Source organism: Cervus canadensis, chromosome 24, assembly GCF_019320065.1.
Source record: "Cervus canadensis isolate Bull #8, Minnesota chromosome 24, ASM1932006v1, whole genome shotgun sequence".
Taxonomy (NCBI): domain Eukaryota; kingdom Metazoa; phylum Chordata; class Mammalia; order Artiodactyla; family Cervidae; genus Cervus; species Cervus canadensis.
The window spans coordinates 25332137-25352190 of record NC_057409.1 but is presented as its reverse complement, the minus strand read 5'-3'; the positions used below and the strand labels follow the sequence as shown (position 1 = coordinate 25352190).

Here is a 20054-nt window from a genome sequence, read left to right as displayed (position 1 = left end):
GATTCAATCATCCAGTTGGTACAACTCACAATGTTGAAAGATTGATTAGTTGTCTAGAGGGCCTTAAAAAAATAATAATAAAAAAAAATGATCTGACTTGTTTTGAACAGATTCCTAAAAATAAACAGGAGAGGAAAAAAAAAAAAAAAAACTTGGTGCCTTCTCTAATCTTCCCAGGGAGAAAACTCCCCAGCTTAATGTAAGATAGTTATGCAAGTGGCAATTAGTCAGTTTGGCAATCCTGTTTTTCACAGTTTATAGAAGGCTTAGCACAAGAGAAAAATAAGATATTTCTCAATCATGTGAAAAAACAGATCAGATACTAGTATGAAAAATGGTCTTTTCTAAATACCAAGAGGTGTTCTACGTTACAGATATTTGCTATCTAATTTTAACCAATAGCTTCTGAAACAAAATGTATGCCTAACTGAAAATTTTGTACAGTCTCTTAGATTTCAACAGAATAGGATGGGCAAATCCTATTTTAGAATCTCAGAACTCATTACCTGTGTTGGTTGTGACTTCCAGGGGCTCGCTGAAATCTCCATAGCCAGCTGCTGTCCTGGCTCGGACATGGAAAACATAGGAAGTCAGAGGGTTCAGGCCTTTGATATCTGTGTTCCTGGCAGCTGTCCTGACGATTCGATAGCTTCGTTCATTCTGATCCTACATTACAAGAGGATGAGATGAAGGAAGGTGGCAAAATAAATCCTCCACTTACTCCAGACACAATATTAAAGCAGCTGAGTCAGTCCACTCAGAGGCTGAAAGTAAATGGAGATTGATGAACTCTAAACACTATATTCGGTTCAACGTTACAAGTACTATTGTAACTTAGATGTTGAAAGAAATGTGAAGGTCAGGTATGATCGCTATTGACACTGACCATATCCAGATCTTTACCCGTATCTTTTTTTTTTGAAAAGAACATTAGATGATGGTTGGTGGCTTTACTCACTCCACACCCTGCAATTTAACAGAAATAACAGCTGTAAGAAGGTCCCTTTTCTTTTTTCTATTTTCTATCTAGAAAATGTCAAAAATGTTATAATCTGGTTTCAATGGGGGAAAAAAAACCCCTGTCCTTTTCCTGCTTTTATTAAGGAAGCCAATAAGTGATTATCTTTAAAAAGGAAAGAGAAGACAATTGTTCATTTTCTCGACAACCTTGAATGCAGATAGCTGTCTTCAGAATTCTATCCTTTAAGAGATGAGTTATTTGTAAAAATAATGTCTTTCTATAACTTTAAGAGGCTGCAGAATGTAATTTTCTTTCCCTGATTTTCTATTAAAAGTCATCAAAATCCACACCTTGATTCTGAATAGCAGTAATCTACTTAAACAGATCATTATTTCAACTTTTATGAGTCACTCTCCCTGATAGAAGGTTTATAGATTAGACCTTGTTAGCTATCTTGACTTTCATGACTAGAAAGAAAAAATATAGTTATATTAGAACATAATGTATTTTTTCTATTCTTTAAGACTAGCAACTTAATGCATAAAATTCACAATTGGACTTGACTGGAAAGCCAAATACATTTGGCTTTGAGATTTGCTAGTATTCCAGAATTTGTAACTGGCCAAAAGCTATAGAGAAAAAGAGAAGAAGGAAGGAAGGAAGAGGGAAGGAGGGTAAAAAGGAGGAGGGGTAGCAGGGAGAAAGGAGAAGAATCTTGTTCATTCAAGTAATACCTTCTCATAATACTTCACTTCATACTCCAAGATCACCCCATTGGGCCGATCTGGTTCCAGCCAAGCCAGAGCAACACTGTATCTTGTAACTTCTTTAGCCTGGACCAAAGCAATGGATGAGGGTGCTATTGAGACCGAAAAAAAAAGAAGACAATATCTTACATTCGTGGGAAAAAACTGGTGGCACCAGTCAATAACATCATCTTATCTTTGAAAACTGTGAAGTATTGACTTACCTTCCTCCAGATCCCTATTTCCCTCATCCCCAATTCAAACACATACCATTTTATGGTTCTCTCCAGTATTTGGGGGGCATATGATTTGTCTTAGAAAGACAACCTCTAAAGTAAAGTCTAATAAGTCCACAGTCCTACAGTGTCACCTCTACAGGTTCTGTAGCCATTCCTCAGAAAAGCTATATTATAGAGGATGCTGGGGCTTCCCTAGTGGCTCAGCAGTAAAGAATTTGCCTGCAGTGCTGGAGATGGAGGTTGGATCCCTGAGTTAGGAAGAGACCCTGGAGAAGGAAATAGCAACCCACTCCAGTATTCTTGCCTGGGAAATGCCATTGAAAAAAGAGCCTGGTGGGCTATAGTCCACGGGGTCACAAAGAGTGGGACATGACTGAGCAACTAAACAACAATAGAGAATGCTATCTGCTTGTTTCCTTGGTGGCTCAGATGGTAAAGAATCTGCCTGCAGTGCAGGAGACCCAGGTTTGAATCCTGCGTCGGGAAGATTCCCTGGTAGCTACCCATTCCAGTATTCTTGACTGGAGAATTCCATGGACAGAGGAGCGTGGCAGGCTATAATCCACAGGACTACAAAGAGTCAAATTCAACTGAGCAGCTCACATGATACTGCATTGTATCTGCTTGTTTATTTTCTTGCAAGCCATAAAAGCCTTCAGAAAATCTCCTCTTAAGCTCAGAGGAACTGCATCTCATCCCACCTCCAAAGCATCGAGTGTTGTCATACTAATCTTTAATTTTATGCAAGCAAGAGATAGTGTAACTCTTCCAAGGGTACTGCAGGGAATGCCAGAAGGCAAATAATTTACATACTTTCCAATATAAATAAAAGTACTGCTTAATTATAGTAAAGAGTTTCCAGTTTGAACATAACCATACAAATAATGAAGAACACAAAGCCACAATAGTCTCAGGACATAGATGGCATTTTCCAACTATTTTACAAAAGTTGAAATACTGCTTTTGCCTGTTGAGTAGAAAACCTTTCCACTAAGAAGGACAAAAAAGCTGTCCTCCACTGGGTGTTTTTATCATAGTTGGAGAGAAAAAACAGCTTTCAGATTTGTCAGCCCATGCTGACTAACCCCTTGCTTCGGCACTGTGGTTGTCACATCTCCATCCAGTGGTCATCAAGCTCTGCGGTGACTGACAATGGCACAAATGTGCCATCTCCAGGGAAAAGAGGGAGCATTCACAAAATGTGCAATCTTATCTAACAAAGCTGTTCTGCAGAACCAGAGATTAGGGGTCTTCCTAAATCAAACGTATATTTTTTATTCATTCTCAAATTGTGAATATATATGAAAACAAGCTGTGCATGAACTTGGGCAAACTCTGGGAGATGGTAAGGGATAGGGAAGCCTGGCGTCCTACAGTCCATGGGGTTGCAAAGAATTGGACACAACTCGGCGACTGAACAACAACATGAAAGCAAACATCCAAAAATGACCACTGAGGAACCACAGAATGGTGCTGGGTCATCTTCCTGCCCATCCCTAGGACATGCAACTTCCAAATCTTAACTCAGAGGGAAAAAGAGAGAGAAAGTAAAATAAACGATCTGCAAGTGGAATGGAGTTGGCTGCAAACCCACCTCACCATATCTGACAGGTTCGCTGGTGGCAAGGGACACAACCAGACCCACCAGAGTCACATGTCACACAAGGGAATCTTCCTGCTAAAGCTTATTCAGCAGAGTACCTCTTGGAGGCAGCCATCTAACAGCCTGGCATCTCTTTTAGAGGTGTCTGGAGATGGTAGTGTGTGCACGTGTGTGCGCGCGCACACACACACACACACACACACACACACACACTCTTCCCTATTTCTTCTTCCCCAATCCATTCCTAAAGCTATTCCAGATTGGATCTCAGGCATAAACACAAATGAAGCTTCGATACAGTGAACACACATGTCCTCCATCAAAGGCAACCCAAAGTTAGTAATGCCAAACTGAGTGAACAGAGTTGCATGCAGCAGACATATGGAAGCCACTGAACATCTGAAGAAAATGAAAACCGGAAATGTGCTCATTAGCTGTATTAAGGTTCCCTGCCCCAACAGACACACACACACACACACACGCACACACACTTTCTCTCTCTCTTCCTTTACTGGTTGACACAGAGCCATTGTTCAGCGCAATGCAAGGAGTGATTTTCTTAAATGTAGAGGCAGCAAGGAGTTTAGGAAGGTTGCCTGGCTGTGAAAAGCCATTTCACTCCAGGTAATAAATATATTGCCTAACAGAGCACTTTAGCATCCACTCCATAAAAGGGGCTCTTTCAACTCCGATGGTCAGGATGGGGAAATGAAATAGAAAAGCGAGGCTGTTAGAAAGAAAGCAGGAGGGAGGAAAATCATAAAGTTATAATGTGAACTTATGCTCAGAAATGTTCTGGGTCAGAGACTGATAATCAACAGATTTCTCAGGAAAGAATTGCCTGGCTGCCCTTGGAGTGAGTGCACTGATTAACGAAGATGGTTTCTCTCTGGCTGGGTTATCCCTGAACTACTGCATGTGGGAAATGAACCTGATTTCCAATTCGGGAGTTGGAGCGGCAGTGTTCCTGTGCCCATTCAAAGGGAATATGAGCTCCACCGGAGCGCTCACAAAATCTCAGGCAGGCTGTTAACACTATCATCGTGTTAACTAATAGAATATTCCTAATGCAGCTCCACTTGGAGAATTCATAGGCACAAATGTGAAAGTAAAGCGAGAGAGTGTCTGCTGACTCAGCTGTCGTAAAAATGGAGGAAGATGAGATGAAAGAGGAAAGAAGAATAAATCGTGTTAATTGACAAAAAATATGATGTTGTGGGGGCTGTAAAGTCTGAATTCTTTCCAAACAGATGTTTTTCAGAAGAGCATTTTTATCAGGCCATGGTGACAAAAGCAACCCACAACCAACTAAGATTGAGAATCAGTCCTAAAACGGGAAAGCGTATGGTAATAGACAGCTTCTCTGGCAAGAAGAGTATCAGTTTAGAAAAAACTGGGCTTTGCCACACCACCACTTTGGAGAGAAGAGGCAACTTGGATGTCCTCCATGTTACAAGCCACATAAGGGTTCTTTCCTCGCCTGTCCTAGCCTGCTTCCAATACAGCGTCCAACTCTACATCTGGAAGCCATCACCATGCCTTGTGTGCCTGCCTGCAGCTCGTCTCCCTGGAGGAGGCATTCGGCAATGGCATTTCTCAATCATTTCCCTTCCCCAGTGGTTCCCAACACCAGTCTTCTCATGCCACCCAGGGAATTGCTGCCACATCCCTCCCTCTGCAACTTGGACTATGATTCAAGCAACATTTTTCTTAAAAAGACACAGATTATCTCTCAAAAGACAACTTCTCACTACAGTTATCACTTGCAATTAATGGCAGGTAACCACAGAAATATAAATAATGCATCCATAACAATATGCAATAATAGTGTAATTAACACAATGTTAAAAAAAAAAAAAAACAAAAACCCTACCTGCTCTTGCATCTCTATGCTTTGCCAAGGAAAAAGAGATTAGCCAGTGTTAGAGAAGCCTTACGGGTAATCCTGACACCAATTTGGGATTTTGACCTTGGGGAAATCAGAAGAACTGAGAGAGAACTGAAAATTTCCACTCAGGGAAACTCAGAACCACATAACATTCCATCTAGGTTTTCCCTAAAAATCATCTCTGATGCCACTGCTGGTCAGTTTCCACAAGCTGGTAAACATGGCCAAACTCTACTCAGTATAGAAGGGTTTCAGCTTCTGAGTCCTAAAACCTCTGAGTTCTGCCCCTTGCTAACAGAATTAGAAGGGGAGATAATAAACTAATAAAATAATAGCTTGAACGCTTGCCCCAAATACCTGATTTAATAATAGCTTTGACAAATCAACGCCTTAGCTCAAAAGAAGGCTTCCAATCACACTGGGAATTTTGGTCAACATAAAAAGACTAGGCAGAAAAAAGGTCCTGCTTGCCTCCCAGTGGGCCAATTTACATTCCCAAACCTTAGGAAGGAAGGCAGACTTGGCTCTTCCTCCATACTGACTCATCCACTGAGCACAAACTTAAGGAGCACCAATGAAACAAGGCAAAGATGGAAAAAGGCAAACAAAGCCAAATTAAATACAATCTTTGGTATCCAATTAAGTGCTACCTTATCCTTCTTAACTGAAAAAAAAAAAAAAATGATGGAGAATTTTGTAATAGTCTTACAGAGAAGACAGGCTTCCCCAGTGGCTCAGCTATAAAGAATCCGCCTGCAATGCAGGAGATGCAGGTTCGATCCCTGGGTCAGAGGAGGAAATGGCAATTGACTCCAATATTGTTGCCTGGGAAACCCCATGGACAGAGGACCCTGGTGGGCTACAGTCCATGGGGTCGCAAAGAGTTGGACACAACTGAGCAAATGAATATGCACACATACACACATAGAAGGCACTCTTTATTGTCAACCTAGAGAGTCCGTTTTCTAGAACTGAAGAAAGAGTTCCTGCTAACATTCTTATCCAAGTTTCCTCATGGCAATGGGGAGAAGCGAGAGGTGGGGGCTTCCTCATCATACCATGTCCTCAGACATACCATGCACCTGCAGAAGAGTAAGAAGCTGGGAGGAAGCTGAGGGTTGATGTAAGTAGGCTCATTAAAAGAAAAAGGCACATCTTAGACTAAAAGGCATTCCTCTCTACCCACAGACTTCCTTCATATAAAAGATATTTGCTTTAAGGAAACTCATGTGCCTCTGGACATAAGCAGGCTTCCTTTAATGGCTAATATTTTGACACAGCACACAACCAGAAGAGCTGGTCATGCTAGTTAGAGAATAATGACAGATGGAGGCAAAAATCACAAAGGCAAGAACTCCTAAAGAGTAGTTTCTAAAGAAAGATTTGTGATCTAATTCAATGAAGCCCTTCATTTTTAAGTTTCTGAAGCAGAATCATCAATGTCCATTCTCCTGTCTTGAGACAAAGGTGTCTGAGACCACCTTTTCCTAGCACTCTCAAGGGGATTTCAGTAGTGTTGAATCCAAAATGTGGCCTCCATTTCTTCTTCTTTTTACTTACAAATCATGCTGATACAGCCATTCAATCCTTGTGCAGTCATTCCACACAAGTCCTGTAAGTCTTTGCATGTGGAACTTAATTTAAAGTAGACCTAAATTGGCATTTATGTTTAAAAACTTTAAACACTACACAAGGCAGTAAGTGGGACAAGAAGCCAGAATGTGGAGGGGTGCATTGTGGATTACAGAGAACCACAGAGGATTTTTATTTAGGCTGGGGAATTGTGGTCAAGATTGATTTGTTGGGCAACAGAGCCGCACATGTGACTGGAAAATTCAGGAAATCAGCAGCACCTTGGCTCTGCAGGGGCTCATCTAAGGACGTGTGAAATGAGGTGAAGAAGAAAAAGCCTCCTGATCCAGATGAAGTCTTCATTTTACTAATTTGGCCAGGGGGAAAAAAAAATAATGAATTGAAAAAGAATTTTGGATAAAATTCCAGGTTTGAAATTTACTAGCTGCCACCTTGGACAAGTTACTTAAATTTCCTCACCTCTGTTCACCCATTTGTAAAACCCCTTCTCCCCAGATGCAGGCATGTCAGTTCTTAGAAAGTACACCCAATGCACACAGGCTTATCTTTATATGTCCACTATTCAAGATCTTATCTGGCATACAGTGGTGCTCAATAAATTTGTCAAAGGAATAAAAGTGAACTAAATGTTGAAACACATCTAAAAAAAAACACCACTTTGTAACCAGCAAAATATTTTCCAGATATAATGTATCCGAAGTAAGTCATCCTTAAAACAACTTAATATCTGCACCTGTTTCAGATGACCTTTTCTGGGTTCAGATTTGCTATTTAGGTTAACAAAGATATTGACAATTACGAGTGAAGCAAATGACAATTCTAATTTTAAATAGAGCCTCTGTTTCCTAAGGGGTTTACAACGCTGCTGAACTTTTTTTGAACATACAGGTTGTAAAATGTCATTCAAAAGTAAGTTAACATGAAAACTAGTTTGCGCTACACCTGTTACAGACGGCATTTTGAGAAACTGCTCTCTCCCTGGATGAGGATGTTGACAATCTGTTCGATATTTCTCCTCTGTATCTGGAGGGCATGTGTAAATAGTTTTCCAGACTTCTCATCTACAAAGGTGAGCGGTGTTAAATTCCCTTCAAGTTAGAAACCTAAATCCAGAAAGAGCCCCAAACAGCCCTCTAGTTTGACAAGACCAGAGTTATCTCCAAAGACACACTGTTTGTAGTTCAGTCGCTAAGTCCTGTCTGACTCTTTACAACCCCAAGGACTGTAGCATCCCAGGCTCCTCTGTCCTTCACTATCTCCGAGTTTGCTCAAATTCATGACCATTGAGTTGGTGATGCTATCTAACCATCTCATATTCTGCTGTCCCCTTCCCTCTTTGCTTTCAATCTTTTCCAGTATCATGACCTTTTCCAAGACACACTAGTGTAAGCAAAGTCACCGCCAGGGGCTGCCCTTAGTACTGTATCTATCCTTGAAACCGCAGGGAAAGGACATCTTTGTTGAAGTCAGGGAACAGAGTGGTGAGCCCTCTGCAGTTAGGGTGGAGGCAGCAAGATTAAGTGTGTGAAAGAGACTGTCTTTCTATGCACCCACTGGAAACAAGGAAAATGGTAGGAACACATCACTTTTTAAAGCTGGAGCAACAACCCAAGAGGATCAAAGGAAACTTTCACTGAAGCTTGAGATTGAATGATCTGAGCTTTCCACTAGGAAGCCATGATAAATTCTGCCCCCCTCAAATAATTCTGTATTCAAAATTTCACATACCCCTGAGAAACTGCAAATGCTTTTGGCATGGAATCTGCCTGGGCTATGTACCTGTGATTACATTTGGTTTGAGAGCAGACCACAGCGCATCTGGGAGGTACAGGTGGGTTTTATCTCTGTGTGTGTTTTGGATAAACAGACACAGCATAGATTCCGGGCTCCATCGTGACTTTCTAACAGTGGTGCGTCTCACAATGAAGAATTACTGGAGGTGCTTTGATGTCAAACAGAGGTGGCTTCTTTTAGGAAAATGGTAAATTTAACCTTCTTTGGTTCAAAGCTCAGCAGTTCTTTCCGCACCCCACTGATGTGAATGCTGCAATTTTCTTTTATTCACTTCCTCAATGACTTGCCATCAAACACCTACAAGTCATTTTACTGCAGCAGTTTGGTCCTTGTGACACCCAAATAGGATGGAGAAGAGAAAAAGAGACATGGGGGAAAGAAAGAGAGGAGGGAGTCACTACAGTCCTTCACTTGTGGGCTGAAAACTGTTTTCAAGGGCCCCACATCACAAGCATTGAATTAAAAGCAGTTTGGGGGATCTTGGGTGGGGAAATAGCTGAAACAGACACATTGCATTTCATTACTGGCTCTAATTAGGGCGGGGGAGGAAGGAGTAAGGCAGGAAATAAACAGAAGCAACAAAAAGTCTCCAGCCTGTGTACAAAGACTGGAAACAGCCCTTTATGGACCTTAAGAAACCTGCAGTAAAAGCTGACAGTGGTTCCCGAAGCCCATGTTTTGGAGGAAGATGACGTCTTAACCTCAGCAGAGTTTTGTTTCCCTCCCCAGGATCTGAATTTAAAGAGGACATGTTTACTTAAGAAGGTCTTTCCCTGATAAGAAAAATAAACCCACAGCTTATACATATCTCTGCTTAATACAAATAGCATATTCAAAATGAATTACTTGGAGCTTAAGGTGGTTTTTGTTCCCTCTTTCTCATTTTAACGCGTCAGCTCTGATTTGCTCTTTATCAAAGATTGGTGCATTTTAAAATGCTGTCAAGCATCAAAATTAAATGCTTCAGAGCACTAATGATATCCTTGTGATTAAGGGTTTTGCCGTCACAGAGATGCTAAGAACTCGGGTGCTAATATTAATTGCTGTCTTCCACATCTCACTAAGGGAGGAAAGGATTCCTCCTCTGAGTTTTGCACTATACCTACGGTACCAAACACCTCTGAGCAAGTTTTATTTTTTATATTATACTATAGTAGTCTATAGCACTCAACAGTGCATAAAGTGCTTTCCTAGACACACTATCTTGTTTGAGCTACATTCAGTCAATCAGCTGGGTTAGTTAGCCCTCTGCTAATCCTTAGGTAAAAATCATTAATGATTGAATCCCTATCCACCCTCCCTTGAACATCACTGATGTTGTAAGAAGTCAGTTCTGCACCCCATGGCTTATAGCTGCTGTATCATTAATAACCACCTAAGCACATTTTCTCATTGTTAAGAATTGAAAAACAAACAAACAGACGAAAGGTATGGAAAAACTTGATTATGCCAAAATTGATACGGAATTATTTTCCTATTCAACAAGAGACATGGAGCCAAATTCTCAATTAAAGTCTTCAGAAGACTGAATTAAATGAAGTTCATTTATATTTAAATATGGAAATATTAATATTAATTAAGCTTATACTTAAAATGTATGAGGGATGCCCTTTTTTCACATAAAATGATTTCCAAGGTCAGTACACACAGAACTTATTTTAAACAAATAAAATAAAGCAGAGTACAGTAACATTTACCAAAGGATATAACAGACTCGTACTTCCAGGGATGGTCAGGATCTGATTTGGGGAAGACTAATGGCACTTTAACTAAGTGATCTAAGAGTAAGACTTTACAAAGTGTTTAACTCAGACTCTACTTATTTCTGTAGAGAAATGAGTAGCAGTTTGTCTCAGACAAGTTTTTTAGAGAGTTATTACCCAAATTTTAAATAATGGAATGTGGTACAATTCTTCGCTTCACATTAAGTGTTTACACACAGAAGCTGGAACTTTTCAGGTGGTGCTAGAAGGATTTCCCTGGTGGCTCAGACGGTAAAGCGTCTGCCTACAATGTGGGAGACCCAGGTTCGATCCCTGGGTCGGGAAGATCCTCTGGAAAAGGAAATGGCAACCTACTCCAGTACTCTTGCCTGGAAAATCCCATGGATAGAGGAGTGTGGTAGGCTACAGTCCATGGGGTTGCAAAGAGTCAGACACGACTGAGCAACTTCCCTTCAGTGGTAAAGAACCTGCCTACTAATGCAGGTGACAAAAGAATCAAGGGTTTGATCCCTGGGTTGGGAAGATCCCCTGGAGGAGGGCGTGGCAACCCACTCAAGCATTCTTGCCTGGGAAATCCCGGACAGAAGAGCCTGGTGGACTACAGTCCAAAGAGCCAAAGAGAGTTAGACATGGCTGAAGTGACAGCACATGCGCGTGCACGCACACACACACACACACACACACACACACACACACACACACACACACACACACACAAATACAGAACTGAAGGTCTTCAGATTGGCCTCTGGCTAACTGCACAAAGATGGGAGCTCCCTTCCAATAAATAACTGTGTCTGGGATGGAGCTACTAAGACAAGGACTAAATTTCTTAGACTTCTTCATGTGTGGGATGGTTCATATGTCTGAATTCTGTGCGATGGAGTGTGGGTTGAAGTGGTGACTCCCCTTGGACCCTCCATCCTCTCTGACCCACCATCTGCCAGCTTTATGTTGGTGCCCAAGTCCATCTCAGAAGTTCCCCATCAACTGTCCCCCTCTTCACCACCAACTGCATGTGACCTGAGTAGGAAATAATTTTCTACTGTGTTAACCTACTACCTGACATCTGGGATGACAACAGCCCATTCTGTTTAAGTGGAGCCATTCAGGAAAAAAAGGGGGCATTTTCATATACAGATGGTCTGAGAATTATGATAGTTCTGGTTTGATTTATAATTTTTTGACTTTATGATGCTGTGAAAATGATGTGCATTCTGTTGAAACCATACTTTGAATTCTGGATTTTGTTCTTTCCCTGGGCTGGTGGGTGTACTCAAAGAACTGTTCTATTTTTCACTTTCAGTATTCAATATAATTACATGAGTTAATCAACACTTTATTATAAAACAGGCTTTGTGTTAGATGATTTTGCCCAATATAAGTGTTCTGAGAACATTTAAGATCAGCAAGGCTGAACTATGATGTTTGGTATGTTAGGTGTATTCAATGTATTTTCAGCTTACAATGGGTTAACTGGGGAGAAACCCCACTATAAGTTGAGGAAGAGCTATAATAACATCATACAATAACTATCTAAAATAAAGTATAGGAGTATCATGACCGACAGAAGATGGAGCTGCAGTTGAAAGCTGCCTGAATGGCCTCCCTCTTGGAAAATCCAGCTCCTGGGCACTCACAGTGATAGGAGAGTCACTCATTTGTGAGACACTGGCTGAGTGCCGCCATGGCATCAGCAATGCCAGGAAAAGACCGCAGCTTTGCAGGAATGCAAGACACAAGCACAGCCCCGGGTCTCCTAACAGACTGAATTCTGTGGAATCACGAAATATTAGGCTAAAAGATTCACCTGAACTTGCTTTAATATGAAATGGGAAAAGACAGCGGAGTTCTCAAAATGGTTTTGTTTAGTTTTCCTTTTAGAAAAAAAGTTTACTCTTCATTGCATAGTTGATAGCTTACACAGGTAAAGATTTGGGTTACATGAATCATAGTTAAACAGAGAAGAATGGGCATATGAGCAAAAAGATGCTTTTGGTCTCCTCTGTGAGGCACTTTGACACACTCAACATCAGTCAATCCTTGCAACTCTCTGAAATCCAGTTATCATCAGCGCCTTTGATTTTCTATTTGGAAACTCCTAGAGCACAAAATAATGAAATGATGCAACCAAAGCTATAAAGGAAGATTTTTAAACCCAAGTCTGCCTTACTCAAAAGTATTGTGATCCTCTCTCCCTATCACATGTCTGTAAAAACATATACACAGTACTAGCATTTATGGTGCAACTATTTAATACTATGTGCCAAGCATTGTTTTAAATCTCTTTAAAATATGGATTAACTCTCTTTAAATATGGATTAAATCTCTTTAAATATGGATTAACTCATATAATTTCACAAATACCCTCTGAGGCAAGTACTACTATTATTCCCATTTTACAGATTAGAAAAATAAGGTAAAGAGAGTTTGAACAACTTGTTACAAGTTATAGCTTATGTGATGAATTCAAAAGTCAGGTTCTAGGAGCCAAAGTTTCACCCACTGATCTATAAAATCCTCTAGTTCCAGTCTCTCCCCTCCTTTCACTGATAAGAAATTAGGGATTTGATGGCTAAATGCCATCTTCTTCCACAGCATCAGCTGCATCAGTAACAGGGCAAATCTTATGTCTGGTATATGTTAGGTTCAGGGCCATCTATGTACACTGCTGGATGCTAGAAATCCAGAGATAAAGTAGATATATGACATTTGTTAATAGACAAAGTATAAAGCTTTGGGTGATTAATCCCCTCATATTAGAACTACCTACAGAGCTCAGAAGAGAATCAGCTGAAGCTGAAAATTTAATTACAAAATGAAATAATAGTATTTGAAGTTAGGGAAGAAGTAGAAGCACAAGGCAGGCAGATTTCAAGAAGGTTGGTGGTGTTCTATTCTTTGACCTGCTTACTGGCCACATAGATATTTGCTTTGTGATAATTTATTGATGATATGTTTGTCTTGTCTATTTTTCTATATGCATGTATATTTCACAATATAAAGGTTAAAAAGCAAATAAAAGTGCTAGCTAAGAGTATAAAAGTTGGAATATTAAAATTAATAACAAAGATCCATTCACAATTTTTACTTAACACTTTGGGGTTAAAAAAAAAAAATCTAAAAGTTCCATAAAAGATTCAAGTTTTTGCAAATTAGGGCTTTTATAACTTTTTAATCACTATGTTGAATACCTGAGCCATACAATAACAGCTGTCCTTTAAAGTAAAGAGATTTCCCTGGTGGCTGGTAAATGGTAAAAAAAAAATATATGCCTTCAATGCAGGAGACCCAGGCTCGATCCCTGGGTCAGGAAGATATCCTGGAGAAGGGACTGACTACTCACTCCAGTATTCTTGCCTAGAGAATTCCATGGACAGAGGAGCCTGGTGGGCTACCATCCTTGCGGTCGCAAAGAGTCAGACACGACTGAGCAACTAACACTTCCACGGTAAAGTAAATGTGTTCTTTAAAGGCCTATTTTTCTTTTTAAAATAACTATCTTGAATTAGCATTCCTACATGGAGAGTCACATGATGAGCTGCAGAATTGCAAGTGAGTGATGTCTCAACCTGAAACCAAAGCAACATCCCCAGAATTAACTGGAGATGACTTCGGGGGAATCCAAGTGTCTCTTATGTAGCACGTGTGTCTTCTGTTTGGTCTGAGAGCCGCTTGTTTTACTTTCTGTTTGCTTACTAAGAAATTTGTTGGCAGGTTCCGTCAAGGATAGTCCAACACTTGCCAACAGAAACATAGCAGGATTCAGGGTATATTTCCTGTTAAGTTAGAATGCCAGTTTGAGGCAAACAGGAAAACAAGTCTTTCCACTGGTAGGCGATGTATAAGAATTTGCCCGAGCAAGACACCATTTTAAGATAAGAGAACGGTGTAAAGCTAGAAGCAACAGAAAAAATTAAATAAATACTTTTTTTATTCCTCTCAACACCTCTAGGAAGATGAATCTTCTCATTGCGTCTCAGTGTGCTGGAAAGTGTCTTGTCATAAACTCTTAGTTGAAATTATTTTATAGATTTCTTGCTAAGATAAAACAAAGAGCCCTAGGCAATATATTCCCCTCTATGACCGGCAATGCCCTCCAAAATTAATCTGGAATCCGAAGGATGGTGTCAAGGAAAAGTGTTCTCCTACTGAGCAGAAATACAGCATAGAGAGTGGAAAAGGATTATCTGCTGTGAACCAAGGCTTCTGTTCCTTTAGCTGTCAACCCCACTGGAGGGCTGTAGGCATCCCAAATCTGGAAAATAAAAGCTGTGCTGTGGGCTTCAGGTTCTTTTGTTAATCAGACAGCTGCTAATCGTCCTGCTGCGTTAGGAACCAATGAGACAATGCTGTAACATTAAGCTTTCTGACATCCAAGGCATCTAGATCCCTCCCCAATTAAAGATGTATTAATCACAAGGACTCTAAAAGCCAGGATGATAGATGCACCCAGTAAATCTTTGCTCTTGCCTTTTACTTTCACACTCAGGTTTCTACATTTACAGGCAGAAATGCTTAAAAGCCTACTCCAGACACTGACCAATAAAAAGCCTTGTTCATTACTCTCTATCAGATAGATGCTTGACGATTTCCCACGTATGCCTGAAAAGCCTTTCAGAAAGAGGTAAGACATTGATCATTCTGCTAAAAGAGTCTGTCTGCTTCAATAAATAGATCCACTGTGGCTGTTGTCATCTTGACTTTTTAAGTGTGATAACTAATTCAGGAGGGTGGCTTTGCCGCTTGCAACAGGGACATTCAAATCATCTGTGTAGTTAAAAACAAACAAACAAAAAAATACCTTAGATAAACCTAGGAAACCTAGTATTAGGTGGCTAGGGCTTCCGTATGATGGGCTTCCCAGGTGGCGCTAGTGGTAAAGAACCACAATGCATAAGACTTAAGAGATGTGCGTTCGGCCGCTGGGTTGGGAAGATCTCCCGGAGAAGAAAATGGCAACCCACTCCAGTATTCTTGCCTGGAGAATCCAATGGACAAAGGAGATTTGAGAGCTACGGTCCATAGGGTTGCAGAGTCAGACAGAACTGATGTGACTTCACACGTACAATACTAATGATACTAATAATCTCCTTAGGGCATGGCCCCAGTGAGAGTGAATAAATTATGACACAGGCACCTGGAACAACAGAAAAGGGTATAGATTGGAAGAAGTCCCTTGAATTTTGTGCTTTGAAATTTATGTTAATAAAAGCCTCAAGTTACTTTTTCACATTGGTTTCCATTTCACAAGGGCACTGAAGATAGCCTTATTAAATTCTCCATCAAAGGGCATCATCCATATCATTTGTTATGAATAAGTGAGCTGGTAATCAACCGCAAAACAAAGAAAAAAATAGCAAAATAAAAGCAGAGAGCCTGACTGCTTTATCATAGAGGCTAAGAATCCAATTTCTCTCTCTTTTTTTTTGTCCTTAAATATAATTTTCATAGAAAGCATCTAATTATTATAATACAAAATAAAGAGAAAAAGCATCAACACATGAGGCTCATGTAACCTCAGAAAAGCAGTGTTCACCATTCTGAGTTATTGCAAATCTTTTCAAATTAGATTCCTTTTTCTTTTTTTTCAATTTCTGAGGTTAATGAAACTCGAAAGAGACAGTATAATATTTGCAAGGTGCCAGGTTGGTGCCAGCTCAAGGAACTGAAGTCCTTGGCTTTCAATGGAGCCTGAATATATCATGAATAACTCCTTCCCCATCCTGTCTCAGTGATGGTCCACTGTCTTCCCAGTTGAAAGATAGGAAGTCAATTAGTGTCACTTATGATGTGAACACCTGTCGACTAAGACCTGGACTGAGACCAATTTCATTACCATAGTCACTCAATGGCTGCCAGATGATCAGGCCTTGGACCACTTACGATATAGTCCAGATACAAGAAGGTGACCTAGACAGAAAGGTCCAGAGTCCCATTAGTCATCTCCTGAGCCATCACCCAATTCCCCATCACATATACAGTTGGAACAAGATACCTATTTTTCCTAATAGTTACTTTAAAAGACCGCATGAGCTGTTCAAAAAAGAAAATGTCATGGTGACCCTAAATTGATGATATAAGCTCCATAAATGGTAAGCATTTTCACCAATCATTGTTATTTTTATCTTTGAAACTACCTTTTTAGTAACTCATCTTTCTTTCTGTTATTGCATTTTGAAACACATAGGCAGAAAAGAGAAAGAAACAGGAATGAAAAATATCTGACAAAGAATAAAGTGGAGAATGAAATTATAGGCTATAGATGATCAGTGACAGGCTGAGACAGGCAGAGGAAACATTCCAACACTATTCTGGTTGCAAATCTAGCTCCAAATGTTACTTGGTTGAAAGAACAGCAACTAAATACTGAGAAGTGAGGGCCATGGACCATTCTACTTGTACAGTAGATTGCAGTTACAAGCGGAAAGAGAGAGAGACAGAGAAAAACAGAAGGAAGGCCAATCAGGTGAAGAACTGAGCCTCTCCATCTTATTTTCAGTCTGGTTTCATTGTATGGATCATGGTATGGAAGTCTGGGAGGGTTCTGAACACAGGGAATCAAAACTCAGGGAACAAGATTCACAAACCACAGCATGCTGAGGAATTGGGGTTTAGTACTACCCAAAGCGAGCGGCCGAGAGGAGATGCCCCACATCCAAGGTCAGGAGAGGTGGCCGAGAGGAGATACCCCACATCCAAGGTCAGGAGAGGTGGCCGAGAGGAGATACCCCACGTCCAAGCTCATAGAAACCCCAGTAAGACAGCAGGCACTGAGAGAGGGCATCAGAGGACAGACAGACTGAAACCACAACACAGAAAACTAACCGATCTAATCACACGGACCACAGACCACAGCCTTGTCTAACTCAATGAAACTATGAGCCATGCTGTGTAGGGCCACCTGAGACAGACGGGTCCCGGTGGAGAGTTCTGACAAAACATGGTCCACTGGAGAAGCGAGTGGCAAACCATTTCAGTATTCTTGCCTTGAGAACCCCATGAATAGTATGCTGCTGCTGCTGCTGCTGAATCACTTCAGTCGTGTCCAACTCTGTGTGACCCCATAGATAGCAGCCCACGAGGCTCCACCATCCCTGGGATTCTCCAGGCAAGTAACACTGGAGTGGGCTGCCATTTCCTTCTCCAATGCATGCAAGTGAAAAGTGAAAGGGAAGTTGTTCAGTCATGTCCGACTCTTAGCGACCCCATGGACTGCAGCCTACCAGGTTCCTCCGTCCATGGGATTTTCCAAGCAAGAGCACTAGAGTGGGTTGCCATTGCCTTCTCTGATGAACAGTATAAAAAGGCAAAAAGATAGGACACTGAAAGATGAACTCCCCAGGTCAGTAGGTGCCCAATATCCTACTGGAGATCAGTGGAGAAATAACTCCAGAAAGAATGAAGAGACAGAGCCAAAGCAAAAACAACACCCAGTTGTGGATGTGACTGGTGATAGAAGCAAGGTACGATGCTGTAAAGAGCAGTATTGCATAGGAACCTGGAATGTTAGGTCCATGAATCAAGGCAAATTGGAAGCAGTCAAACAGGAGATGGCAAGAGTGAATGTCGACATTTTAAGAATCAGAGAACTAAAATGAACTGGAATTGGTGAATTTAACTCAGATGACCATTATATCTACTACTGTGAGCAAGAATGCCTTAGAAGAAGAGGAGTAGCCATCATAGTCAACAAAAGAGCCCTAAATGCAGTACTTGTATGCAGTCTCAAAATGACAGAATGATCTCTCTTGGTTTCCAAGGCAAACCATTCAATATCATGGTAATCCAAGTATATGCCCCAACCAGTAATGCTGAAGAGGCTGAAGTTGAACGGTTCTATGAAGAACTACAAGACCTTTCAGAACTAACACCCCAAAAAAGATGTCCTTTTCATTATAGGGGACTAGAATGCAAAAGTAGGAAGTCAAGAAACACCTGGAGTAACAGGCAAATCTGGCCTTGAAGTACAGAATGAAGCAGGGCAAAGGTTAATAGAGTTCTGCCAAGAGAACGCACTGGTCATAGCAAACACCCTCTTGCAACAACACAAGAGAAGATTCTACACATGAACATCACCGAAATCAGATTGATTATATTCCTTGAGGCCCAAGATGGAGAAGCTCTATACAGTCAGCAAAAACAAGACTAGGAGCTGACTGTGGTTCAGATCATGAACTCCTTATTGCCAAATTCAGACTTAAATTGAAGAAAGTAGGGAAAATCACTAGACCATTCATGTATAATCTAAATCAAATCCTTTAGGATTATACAGTGGAAGTGAGAAATAGATTTAAGGGATTAGATCTGATAGACAGAGTGTCTGAATAACTATGGACAGAGGTTTGTGACACTGTACAGGAGACAGGCATCAAGACCATCCCCAAGAAAAAGAAATTCAGAAAAGGAAAATGGCTGTCTGAGGAGGCCTTACAAATAAATAGCTGTGAAAAGAAGAAAAGCAAAAAGCAAAGGAGAAAAGGAAAGATACACCCATTTGAATGAAGAGTTCCAAAGAATAGCAAGGAGAGATAAGAAAGCCTTCCTCAGTATTCAGTGCAAATAAATAAGAGGAAAACAATAGAATGCAAAAGAGTAGAGATCTCTTCAAGAAAATTAGAGATACTAAGGGAACATGTCATGCAAAGATGGGCTTAATAAAGGACAGAAATGGTATGGACCTAACAGAAGCAGAAGATATTAAGAAGAGGCGGTAAGAATACACAACAAAACTATACAAAAAAGATCTTCACAACCCAAGATAATCACGATGGTGTGATCACTCACCTAGAGCCAGATATCCTGGAATGTGAAGTCAAGTGGGCCTTAGGAAGCATCACTATGAACAAAGCTAGTGGAGGTGATGGAATTCCAGTTGAGTTCTTTCAAATCCTAAAAGATGATGCTGTGAAAGTGCTGCATTCAATATGCCAGCAAATTTGGAAAACTCAGCAGTGGCCACAGGACTGGAAAAGGTCAGTTTTCATTCCAATCCCAAAGAGGGCAATGCCAAAGAATGTTTAAACTACTGCACAATTGCACTCATCTCTCATGCTAGTAAAGTAATGCTCAAAATTCTCCAAGCCAGGTTTCAGCGATACATGAACTGTGAACATCCATCAACTCAAGCTGGTTTTAGAAAGGCAGAGGAACCAGAGATCAAATTGCCAACATCCGTTGGATCATCGAAAAAGCAAGAGAGTTCCAGAAAAACATCTATTTCTGCTTTATTGACTATGCCAAAGCCTTTGACTGTGTGGATCACAATAAACTGTGGAAAATTCTGAAAGAGATGGGAATACCAGACCACCTGACCTGCCTCTTAAGAAACTTGTATGCAGGTCAGGAAGCAACAGTTAGAACTGGACATGGAACAACAGACTGGTTCCAAATAGGAAAAGGACTACGGCAAGGCTGTATATTGTCACCCTGCTTACTTAACAGATATGCAGAGTACATCATGAGAAATGCTGGGCTGGAGGAAGCACAAGCTGGAATCAAGATTG

General features: G+C 40.7%; 1 protein-coding gene across 2 annotated transcripts in view; it reads right to left on the bottom strand.

The window, feature by feature from the left end:
* The window catches only part of EPHA4 (EPH receptor A4), a 164400-nt gene that overhangs the window by 45320 nt on the left and 99026 nt on the right, over nucleotides 1-20054 (bottom strand). For both annotated transcript variants that reach the window (XM_043445150.1, XM_043445151.1), the window contains exons 6-7: nucleotides 1696-1820; nucleotides 507-666 (exon numbers count right to left, since the gene is read on the bottom strand). In XM_043445150.1, coding sequence (XP_043301085.1) covers nucleotides 507-666; nucleotides 1696-1820 — 285 coding nt within the window. The remainder of the gene's footprint in view (nucleotides 1-506; nucleotides 667-1695; nucleotides 1821-20054) is intronic.